Raw genomic sequence first — 12,575 nt, 5'->3', positions numbered from 1 at the left:
GTCTGAAGATCCAGTAGGGAATTATACACAGCAGGCAGATGACTCAAGAATCAAGCATGCCTCCCTCTGATTCTACTACCACCACCACTGAAATTTTGATTTCCATCTACCTAATTCTAATGACTGGTTGTAGCTTGAGAGAGGAAGAACAGCTGCTCTTCTCCCATCGAAATCCAAAAATATGATGGAAATATTTCTAACATGGAAATGGCACAAGCACAGAAGTCAGTGAGGAGCATGAAGCAGAGGTAGTGGACTTCTCTAGGCCATGAGGGACACAGCTGTCAAAAGCATCTGGATTTCAGTTGAGACATTCACTGAGGGCGGTTTTCACCTGAAAGAAATGAGGTCCTGAATGGAAAACTGAGGAAGTAGGATTCTCAATCCAGTGGGATTCTACAGCCAAAATAGCATGGCTGACGGGGGCATGGCTTAAATGAGAAAATGGCAATTAAGAAAGAATAGTGACTATAGACAGGGATGTGCAAAACAAATCCACCTCAGAGAGGAGAAAGTATCGATGGACAGATTTCCTTTCCTTCAAGGTGGGCATGCGTCAGTTAGCCTCTGGATGGTAGGCATTCCCACCAACCTTGGGACAAATGGGGAAGCCCAGTTAAGACTGTCTCTGCCTATTCTTCCCTCTCATACCACGCAGCCACCTCTATGGGCTCTAGCATTCCACTCATGTGAGTTTGGAATAGACTAAGGATCCAAAGAATCCTTTCTGGGAGCCTTATTTTGCTTAGTTCCCATCTCAGGGCTGATGATCTGCTTTATTTTCCAAACTGCAAAGATAAGGAGCTGATGGTGATACATCTTTTTCTATTATTCTTTGAGAATCTTTGAAAATGATGAAAACCTGTTGTGGGATTAAATTAAGACAAAGAGGAGCAGAAAATTCTGCTTAATGAAACTGACTCCACCCAGACACCCAAACCACACCTCTCTGGCTAAGATGGAACAGACACTAGGAAAATTAATCTATCAGTTTCACTTTTGGTGAGTTTATGAATTTCAGATTTTCATTTAATTGAACTTTAGCTGAAAGGGTAAGAGGATCTAATACTTAGGAAGTTAATTTCTCTGAGAATTTAATAAAAGGAATTGAAATTTGGGGCATTTTAAAGTTGCTGACCTGCAGCCTATTTTCTGCTCTCACTTATTAAGCTCACTGCATAACTTCTGGTGGGTTTTAATGATCAGTGCAGTGGGGCAAACTGTGAGATGGGAAATAGAGCTTCTGGAAGCACAGGCTAAACTGTCCACTACTGACCTCAGGAGGACACTCCAAAGACTAGCAGGTACGGAGGACTTGTTGACGACATAGGACCTGCAGGGCCAGGTCCTCACAGATCCCAGCTGTCTTTCTCCCTGGCTGGCAAATGGTTTCATGATCAAGCTTAAACACTTAACACAACAAAAGGTACTCCCTACTTCTCATGCTTCACTCCAATCAGCAGAAAACTCTAGAAGGAAGGAAAGAAGGCATCTTTTTCCTTCACCACACTCTTCAACGCAGGATGAGAAACGGCTTAAAACCTAAGTGGTGTGTGGCTGTACCCTCTCCACCCCGTCAGTCACTCTAGGCTTCCTGACAGAGTTACTTTCTGGAGCAGCTCCACATTGCCCAGTTCCACTAAGTATACACGTGCAGGGTCCAGTGGTTGCAGAGCAGGCTGATCTCCATTCCACCTCTTCCCAAAGTATTATTTACTTATCATTGATTTTTTGTTTCTATCTTTCTGAAGTCTGAGAGTGGGAGTGAGGTAGGGAGGGGAGGAGCTGTGAGTAAGCATCACCTTCAAACTCAGAAAAGAGTCACCTCTCCTTGATTTGCTATCCTGACCATGAAATATCAAAAAGCACCCCTCGGGGCTGCCCACTTGCTGTGAGCCTCTTCCTGTCTTATACTTTGCCCTCTCATACAGATCCCCACTAATGTTGATTAATAGGAGAAGAGGTTGGGGAGGAATTAAAAACTTAAAGGCTAAAATTTATAGAAAAAAAATGCTGTGTACTGAGCAGTTCATAAAATTGAAAGGTGGTATCAATAAAGCATCCAGCAGGCATTCCATCTTACAGTTTCAAATTATTTATAACACTTCTTACCTCTGGAAAGCTGCTTAGGAATTAATCTATTTTAAGAAATTGAAATTTTAAGACTACCTTTCATGTACTTGCGAGAACATATTCTTATTACATTATAAATATTTAGGAAGTTGGAATGATCTTTCATATAATCATCAAAGATGGTTGTGGTTTTGGGAAATAATAACCTGTGACACTGGTTCTCAAAGAGTGATCCACAAACTAAAAGAATCCCAAGACTCTTTCAAGGGATCTGCAAGTTAAACTTGATTTTATAACAGCACTAAGATATTACTGACCTCTTTCTACTGTGTTGGCATTTGTACTGAGGGAGGAAAAGCACAGGTGGATGAAGCTGTGAGTACATAGCACAAATTAAACTATGCCATGAGTCACTATTTTTTATTGTCATTGTGACGTAAAGTTCCAGAAAAGAAAATTATATATTAAATATTAAACATTGAGTGCATTTTTTAATGATTAATGATTTCTTCTATGTGAAGAAATAAGATCTATACATAGAGTACTTTATTATGTACTGAAGTAGCAGAACAAAAACTAAAATTATGTGAGTTGTGAGCTGAAGTAGCTGTTTTTACACACAACACCATTTTTGCTTGAAAGAACAACTGACAGACTATGATTATTCAAACTTGGATATTTGCAGACGTTTAAAAAATTTAGGAATGGAAGGACTCTCTCCAAAGTGAACAAAGCAAACCTGTCACTTCAAGGAAACCAGTGCACTATATCCATTGTCAATGATGAAATTTGAACTTTCAAGCATAAATTGGAAAATGTGTTTTCACTACTGTAGGCTTGACTATATCCCAATCAGACAGATTTATATGATGAGACCGGTGCTCATACTAAGGCATGTCATTTTTTTGAAGATTATATAATGCCATGTATCAACATTTGAATGATCTGCATAAATCAGTGAACCAATTATTTCCAAATGCCTGATGCAATTCTATTACAAAATAATGTCTGAGTAAGAGATTGATTCAAAATGCAATCTAGACTAATGGTTTTAATGTTAAAGGATACAAAAGGTTCAATAATATTTTTTTTAGATTCCACATTATAATGTTTAAGAATCTACCACTTGTTGAGTTTCAGTGCCAAATTATAGGCTATTAAAATACCAATCTCGTATCTATGTAATGCTGGATTTTCTTCATGTGCATCAACCAAAACAGGTAAATTACAGAAACAAATATGAACTATGTTATATTAAGCCAGATATACAAATATAAAACAATTTTACCTTTTCATTGTCTTTTGTAGTGTCTGGAGACAGTGATTTGTCATTCAAATATGCCCAGGTGCCCATCAATAGATGAATGGCTAAACAAAATGTGGTATACATACACAGTAGAGTTCTATTCAGACATTAAGAACAATGAAATTTTATCATTTGCTGCTAAATGGTTAGAACTAAAGAATATCCTGCTAAGTGAAACAAGCTAGACTCAAAGTCAAAGGTCAATTTTTTTTTTCCTCTCACATGCACAAGCTAGAGAGAAAAAAGGAATAAAAAGGAGAAATATTGTAAAAACAGAAGGGAGATCAAGAGAGTAAAAAGTAGAAGTGGGGGCCCAAGGCACTAAACAAAGTTTTAAAATATACTATTCACGTCAGTCTATAAGGGGTCTATTATTAGTCACATTAATTAATGTTAAAACTTTGTTTTCAACTTCTAATATGATAAATACTGATAAATAGAACATTTATAAACCAGAGCTCCTTAGGGTTCTCAGTAATTTTTAATACTATTAAAGTATCTGGAGTTCAGAAGTTTTGAGAATATATGATAATAATTAATTAAATGACTACTTCAAGAGTACCAGCTTCATACCATGCTAGGAAGTAGGGAATTGAAGATAAAAGGCATCATCCTTGCCCTCAAAAACATCTCTAAATTCAGCTCCGTCTCCTCATGTGTCACCTTCACAACTCTCGGTACATGATTATTATTATTATTATTATTATTATTATTATTATTATTATTAGCCACGATGTTATGATTCAGCAGGGAGGTCCCACCAGATCTCAGCAAATGCTGACACCATACCCTTGGACTTCCTAGCCTTTAGAAAGGAAAAAGAAAACAGATAAATTATTTTCAAAACCAGCTAATTAATCTCAAAAGAAGAGGAGAGAGAGATGAAGTACAGAGTCAAGATAAATCACCTCAAGGACCAATTTTAAGAAGATAAGGGAAAAAATTAACTTGGAGAATTGATACATGAAAAGAAATACTGAGGTGAAGGTTGCACAGACCTAGAAAATGATGCAGCCAAACAGGAACTCTCCTTGGAAGAGGCTGAGATGACAAAAGTGTGGTCCTTTTTTTCCTAGGACCCCTTACTTAGCTAGTGCAGTAACAGCCACATGACTCAGCAATGTCTGCAGGTAAATGCAACTGAACAAAAGGGAGGCTCTGGAGCAATCCCTGTGCAGTCCTGTGATTTCATCTGGCAAAGAAAACCTGAGCTGCTATCTTAGCTGCTTCCCTAATCTTGAGAACTTCTGATTCCCAACCCAGCTGGAAACAACTCTTGGTATGTGATTATTGTTCTTACAGAAACAGGGTGAAAACTAAATAAGAGAAATGGATTCATTTGGAGACTGAAATATTCCTAAGAAAGGAGCAGCAGAACTTGAGAAGCTAGAGTTCTGGATGGAGAAATCTGACAAAGACACAGATATGAAAAAGGATTGTACTCTTAAAACTGCAATCTCCAGTGTATTTGAACACTTCCAGAACTTGCAAAAATGTTAAGGGAGTATGAACAGGTCATCACTGAAGATGGCACAGGATAGAGGACCAGGAAGAAAATAAACAGGATAACTTGGAATTAAAGAGCACCATAAAGCCCCAGGTCTGGTTGTAAGGCACTGTAATAGGGGACAAAACTGATGGTTTCAAAATGCCAAAGTAGGAGAAAGACGATGGATTCCAAAGTCACAGACCAGAACAAACCAAAAAGCAAGAAGTAACCTAGTCTTCTGTGTCTTTTCCTTTGTATTTTGGAGGTGGAAAGAGGACCGGGTGGAGCAGGTAATATTCTATACTGACAACTCATCAACAGGTTATTGACTTGGGACATTCCCAGGTGACATCTGGCGATTTCATGATCCCTATTATATTGGTTTCTGAACCTTAAACTAGTACCACTGATGTAGGAATTCCTCGCATTTTGAATGTTTCTGAGAAGAAACGTTTTGGGTGGCCTTGTGAATATTACTCTCACCAGGAAAAATAAAAACAGTTCAATAATTCCTATGTGTCTGAATCTGATTTTATCCAACTTAACCATAGTAATATAATGCTTCTGAGCAAAACTGAAGCGTTCACTAGGAATTACAAAATTATGTTTATTAAATGATGCTATAGTTTGGATCTTGAATGCTTCTCAAAGGCCCATATGCTTAAAGGCCTAGTCCCTGGCTTGATGCTGCTGCAGGGGTAGAAATTTTAAGAGGTTGAGCCAAGTAGGTCGTCTTTGGGTCACTGAGGGTCTGCCCTTGAAGGTGAAGAGTGACCCTGCTCTCCTCCCCCACTCTCTTCCCCCTGATCATAAGGTGAACAGGTTGTTCCACCTGCCGTGAGTGATAAGCTGTCACCACTGTCCAGTTGATCATGCACTGCAATGTCCAAAACTATGAGCCAAAATAAACCTTCTCTCTTTATAAGTCTATTATCTAAGGTATTTGTTACAGTAATTTGAGGATTCGTTATAGTAATGTGTCTAACATATTAGATACCCAGTAAAGATTAAATATACTTCAGTTCTTGTCATCATTCCAACCTCATGAAGAATGTACTTCTCAAATTGTTTTACTATAGATTTTTTAAAATTTAAGTTTCTTTCAAGCATGTTTTCCATTGCTTGATGTCTCTGATGGTAACTAATGAGGTATGGAACATAACTAAACCTGAACTTCTCATGTTCAATCTGAGACTACATTAACTACGTTTGATTCATGCATCAGAAAATTATATGTCAATCCAGGTCTGGTGGTGCATGCCTATAATCCCAGCTCTCAGAAGGCAGGAGAATTGTAAGTTCAATGACAGTGTGGGCAACTTAACGAGACCTTGTCTCAAAATGAGGGGCTGGGGTTGTAGCTCATTCGTAGAGTGCTTGCCTAGCATGTGTGAGGCACTGGGTTCAATTCTCAGTGGCACATAAAAATAAATAAAACAAAATAAAGGTCTGTTGACAACTAATGTTTTTTAAAAAAAGAGAAGTGTTGGGTATGTAGTTCAATGGTGAAGCACCCCCAAGTTTGATCCTCAATACCACAAACAAAAAAGGGCAGTTAAGTGGTTTAGCATTTGCCTAGCATATGCAAGGACCTGGGTTCGTTCCCTAGTAAACTCTCCCCAATCCCCATGTCATGTATCATCCTACGCAATTAGATAATACACTTTATCTCTTTATCTAAACATTTTTATATAGACCACTTAATCATTATGGTGAAAGACATATTTCTATTCTTAGTTAAAAGACAATATTAGCATAGCAGAGACTCTCCAGTTACAATGCAACCCCTTGAGAGAAGTAAACTTTAAAAAAAAAACACATGATTTGACCTAAACAAATTTTACTCTCCCCAATTTTTTATGCCAAGTTGTTCTTCTATCCTATTATGGAATAACAGGATAGAAGAACAAAGAGTTGCTTATTTCAAGAATTTGAACAGCTATAATATGAAAGATGCCCTTCTACTGTTTCCATAGCTTCAGAGGCAGAACCCCAAAGTGGGGACTACAAGGAGGAAGAAGGGGAGAAAACAAGAAAGAAGCAAGGAAGGACAGACGGGGGCTTCATTATCAATAGAACTGGTGTCCGAAGGCCAGAGGGTTGACAGATACGCGGTTTCCAGCCATTTTTATGCTCCAGTTCAGGAGAGACAACATGTTCCCACCAGGAACAGTGGTTTACAACAGCAGTGACTTGTCCGTGGTGCAAGCTAGAACGCGAGGCACCTGAGGGACCAGGGGTGAGGGTAGCAGGAAATGTCTATCCCATTCCTGGTTAGAAAGTACTGGGGAAGATACTAGAAGGCCTTTTTAAAAGTCCATTGACTCCAAAGGGTACTTAAAGAATTCCAGCAAACTTCTTGATAGATTCCGTAAGTGACAGGAGTAATGTCCTGCCTAGGGATGTGGCCACATTAGTGACCAACAGTGAGTAGAAGACACAAGGGCAGGGGTTACACAGATGCTTCCCGTATCTAACCACGTCAGGTCTGAACCAAGCAATGCTGTTTAGACCTGCCTTTCCTCTTCTCCGTCTTCCTAGACTTACCACCTACTAACGTGCTCTCTGTCCTTTCCATGATAATTTCTTTAGTGCCGAGTTGGATAAGCAATAGGAGAGCAACTCTAACCTGACCGGATCACATAAAACAATTGGGATTTGCAGCAAAAGACTTTAAACATTTCTGTCCTTTTCCCTTTGGCACATTCATCACCTCAAATGACGTGAAAATCATTCTCTTGCAACAAGACGTTAACATTGCTTTGTGAGTATTGCCCCCAGAATTTCTAAGAATTCTGCTGATGTGAGTGTTAACTAAATGACTGTGACCAGGAGTGCGGGAGCCCATCCTGCTGTATTACCTGGACTGGGCACTCAAGGTTTGGGATATTCCTGACTTCCAATATCTGAACGATTACTGCTTTTTTTTTTTTAATATACTCTAGAATAAGCTTACTACTTCTGAAAATTTGGTTCTCAATTAAATGTGGGTACACATTTGAAAACTGAACACTGTATGAATAGTACACACTTATTTTACATTTTTAACATCATGTACAAGCTGTGGGAACATCTGGTGTTTTGCAGACTTGGACAAATCCAGCTGCATTTCCTCTTCCAAATGTGTCCTCTGACATTTGTGGGTTGTGTTTCATTTTTATATTCTCTCTATATAAATAGGACAGCAGTGTGTGGCTTTAAACATTTATCTAAATTTTACACTTTTCCTCTCTGATCAGAAAATTAAAAGCTTGCTGATTAATAAAATGAAAGCAAATACTATAGGCTAGACTAACAAAAATTACTTCTAGATGTAGTAGTCTGAACACTCTCTATATATCTACCTGATGATAGAAAACCATCTCTTGAGAACAGCTACAAAAAACATCTATGCTTTGGATATACCATCTGAGCTAAGAGGAAGCAACAAAAGCTGATTGACTTCATCTTCACTGAGTCAGCCAGGCATTTTCTCCTCAGAAAAATACAAACATAGGAACAAAAGATTATGCCATCCATTTTCAGATGGTTGGTAGACATCTTAAAGTGCAAGATTACGATTAGATGAAGCGATGAAAATGTGCTGTAACTTAAAATCAGACTCAAAACATAAATAACAGCTAAAACTCTAAGTGAACCCTGTACCACAGTCATAAGTTTAATCATTAATAAGTAATTGCTGCTGGAAGGTCTAAAACTGTCAAGACACACACCTCCATATACATGCTCAAATTAGCATATGGCCTTTGCTAACCAGTCCTACACCCACATAAAATATTTAAAACCTCCTTTAGCCTGAAGTGGGGCTGAGAGATTGCCTTAGGAGGGGACTCCCTCATTGCCTCGGCTGGTCTCCTTGCTTATCTGCCTTTCAGCCAGGGCTTAGGCCCCAGCTCTGCGGTTACTTTTCTAGGATACAAACTGACCACATGGATCTATTCGTTCCCATATATTACCAGGCTCCTGCATGGCCTCTCTCATTTGGACCCAGCCTTGCTATGGACATAGCCCAGGACAGTCTGTTCTTTTGAGTCTGAAATGCTTGGGGTTCTCTGACCATCGCACCCTACCTGTCTCTAGACTGGCTCCAATGATTTGTTCTATGACTTTTGAGGGGTGGCACAGTTCAGTGACGAGGCGTAAAGGCTATGGAGGAAGTCAGTCTCCCTCGAGTTCAATTTGTGGCTCCTCATTACCAACTTAGCTTTGTCTATAAAGTCAGAGTAATAATGTTATCTTCCTCAGAGATTACTCAGCCCTGACTCTGCCTTGGAAAAGGCAGAAGACCTGAGGCCACACTACATAGCTGATATGTGACAGATTCAGAGTTCAAAGCCAGATTTGCATGACTCCAAACTTATGATTTTTTTTTTCAAATATACCACAGCATTTTCCTTTAAAACAATTCTTACTTTCTTCCTTGAAAGTAACAAAAATGATTATCTCCTTTTCAATGCAGTGCTTATAAAATTGAACCAAGTTGTTAATTAAATTACTTGGGTTACAACAATTTTAAAAAAAAGAAGTCTTTGGTTATACACAACTGTGCATCTAGTTAGGTAAAACCTAGCCTTCTCCACAGAGAAGTGGAGTTTGATCCACTCCTATGCCAACCTTCAAATGAATGGTTTGTATTCTCTGTAATTATCCGATTTCCAGGATACTAATAACTATAATGAAGCTGACTTGGGGTAAGGAGAAAGCAAAGATGGGCAAAAGGAGATTTTATTTTTAAAAAGGCATTCCACAGACAACAACTTTCTGTAGAGGCTGGGAGATTTTCCAGAGGAGAGAACACCTGGGGCCCAAGCAATGAGAAAGGATATTTTCCTAGCAATAAAACCTGGGTGAGAGAGAGAAGGGGAGAAAGACCTCCGCCATCTCTTCTGAGGGAAAGTACACATTGCTGAGGGATTGAGAGCAGCTATTAAGATCAACTCCAAGGGTTCAGATCTGAGCATGGAAAATTGGAAAATGTGACAGGTAGTATCTATCTCCAAGCCATATGCTGTGTGATTTTCAATGTGAAATTTTTTAAGGGCTCAATTTAATACAGACAAATTGTTAGTGTGAGTTCTGAATAAAGGTACTCTTGGCTTGACAATGGAGTTTCTTTACCCTTGAAAATGTATTTTAAAACGATATATCATCAAAAACTATAATAAGTATAAAAAAACCATGTAAGTTAGAAAAGGTGAATCTGATTTTCACTATCTAAACATCTGTAATGGAGAAAAATGATCCCAATTAAAACCTCATGCTTAGCAAAATAAATAAATAAATAAAAACCTAAAAGAAAGAAAAAAAAATCAAAGGACAAGCAATCTACAGACTGTGAAAACAATTTTCATTTCTTCTAAACCACTCAACATACTTTCTATCTTTTGGTTACCTTGGCCACAGCCTTTGGAGAGAATGTAATCGCATCCACCACAGCAATGAGGTCACCTGGGTGGAGGCGGTCAAAGTATTTCACGCAGATATCATAGGCATGAAGCCACTCTGGGGAGGACTCTGGGATTTGCTTGATGAGGTGAGGGTCTCCAGTCCAGAATAACTTCTGTAACCAAACAGTGTACAGAGAGCTGGGCAAAAGCATCCGTCCCTCCTTTGCAGGGATTTTGGGAGCAAGCTTGGAAATAGATAAGATATTTTGACTTGAAAGAACTGGCTCCAGTGCATCAAGAGGATTCTTATTTTCATCTGTCAATTTTTTGTAATTAAGACCTAATGAGAAAAGAAAGTGGGTAAGCGGTTCACTCAGATATATACACACACACAGAAACAATCTCCCATTCACACTAGACAGTTGGTTTCATTTAAAGATCAGAAGATCTGAGAACTGGTCCCAGCCTGAAACTTGATTAGCTCTGCAATCCTAGACAGGCCACTCTGTGTGCTTCAGTTTTCTCATGTGTACACTCAGGAAGGCAGTATCTTCTCACCTCCCCAGGCTTCCACAAGTCCTAAGTCTTCTCCATACTGCATTATATTTGTTTGTTATTTATCTAGCATTTCACCAGCTACCTATAGACAGGGATTGATCTTAGCCCTTATTCCTTTGTAAGTGGAAAAAAAAAAAAGCCCTGAAATACATTCTCAAAGCTGTTATGAATATCAAATAAATATAGACATGAAAGTGCCATGCAACTTATCAGAGATTTAACAGTAGTATTAGCATGTTTAATTTCTTAATTATGAGCACAGGGACCCTATTCTAAAGATTTCCACAATTTATCAAAGATGCAAAGGCTCTTTTTCAAGTGTTTCATGCATATTTTTAAATAGGCTCCATTGAAGTGAACTTGAATGTCTTAGTCAATGGAAACAGGGATAAACCTCTGGAACAGGAGTTGAAGCTGTGGGTTTAAGGATTAGGTTTATCAGAACTCACTGTATGACTTTCAATAGGTCTCTTACTTTTTCTGATATTTAATTCCCTCAGCTGTTAGGGAAGGAATTGAAAAAACAGAATAGTAACTACAGTTGACCAACTTCAATATTCTGTGTATATAATTCTAATTGTGTACAAAAAAACCCAAGTTTGAGCGGCGACATGAGCATCCTACCTGATGCGACAACTTTAAACTTCTTCAGCAGCCGAATGTGGGTTTCTGGCTTAATGGCATGTCTACCTAAGTCTGCACATCCACAGTTTTCCAGAAGAGTGAAATAATACAGCAGCCTTTCGTGATCAAGGCCACCAATAGTGGGGTAAATATACTTGGCCATGTGCTTCTGAAAGGCTTCAGGATCAGTCTTCAAAGTCTGGAGGAGATGAAGGGCTTGGGCCCGCTTTTCAATTTCTCCTGTGGACAAACTGAAATTAAGAGCCAAAGAAAGTGTTGAGATTTGGTTCCTTTATCCAACAGCATAATTTTTTAAAACTCAGCTGGAAAGTCTACTTCATTCAGATCCCTTCCTCTTGCCTAATCAAAGACTTTCAGCCAGCAGGATCCAGGAAGCTCTTGAGAGGATAACAACACACATTGGATGCCGACCACTGCACCGCACGGCCCTCATATCACGTACGGGCCCAGCAGCCCTGTGAAGGAGGGCGTCCCTGCATTAGAAGGGTTGTTCAATGCTTCCCAGCTAGAATACAAACCAAGATCTATCAGCTTCCACTGTAAATCATTTACCCATGTCACAAGAAAAAAATTTAAATCTGCACTTCAGTATAGAAACACTACAACCTTATTTCAAGAATTCAGGAAACAGCAAGGGGAAGAAAAAGTCCAAACTTTCAGGCATAAGTGTTATATCTAAGAGTCTTGAATTGATATTCTATAGATCCCAATTTTATACTGTGTTCAAATAAAATGGCAAAGAAGAAATAAGTGTATTTTCTCTTGAATTAACTTTAGTAATACTACTTGAACAAAACACATATCTTAATATTTTCATACTAATGTAAATGTCTTCGTAATATAATAAAAACCATTTAAGGTTAACTTATTGGGGTAAAAAAAAAAAAAATCAAGCATTTTTTTGTTTGTTTGATCTGTGTTTTGGACAGAAAGGAAAGGAGTCCACTTTGGTCTACGTTTGTCCCTGGATAGAAGTCTCAGGTCTAGTGTCACCACAATGGCCTAGAGAAAACATATTTTTAGTGCTCCAATTTTAAGGGTCCTTAATGCAGCCCTACAGACTAACAGAAACGTCCAGTTTCCAAGATTCCCACAGGCAGAAATAAAAGTATCTGGG

General features: G+C 38.6%; 1 protein-coding gene across 6 annotated transcripts in view; it reads right to left on the bottom strand.

Moving 5' to 3' along the window:
* The window catches only part of NBAS (NBAS subunit of NRZ tethering complex), a 345,000-nt gene that overhangs the window by 70,913 nt on the left and 261,512 nt on the right, over positions 1–12,575 (bottom strand). For all 6 annotated transcript variants that reach the window (XM_081263998.1, XM_081263999.1, XM_081264001.1 and 3 more), the window contains 2 exons: positions 11,438–11,688; positions 10,261–10,595 (listed from right to left, as the gene is read on the bottom strand). In XM_081263998.1, the coding sequence (XP_081120124.1) occupies positions 10,261–10,595; positions 11,438–11,688 (586 nt within the window). The remainder of the gene's footprint in view (positions 1–10,260; positions 10,596–11,437; positions 11,689–12,575) is intronic.

Source organism: Spermophilus citellus (genome assembly GCF_964194105.1).
Source record: "Spermophilus citellus genome assembly, chromosome: 13".
Taxonomy (NCBI): domain Eukaryota; kingdom Metazoa; phylum Chordata; class Mammalia; order Rodentia; family Sciuridae; genus Spermophilus; species Spermophilus citellus.
The sequence above is the reverse complement of the archived record's forward strand: the minus strand, read 5'-3'. Positions and strand labels throughout refer to the sequence as shown.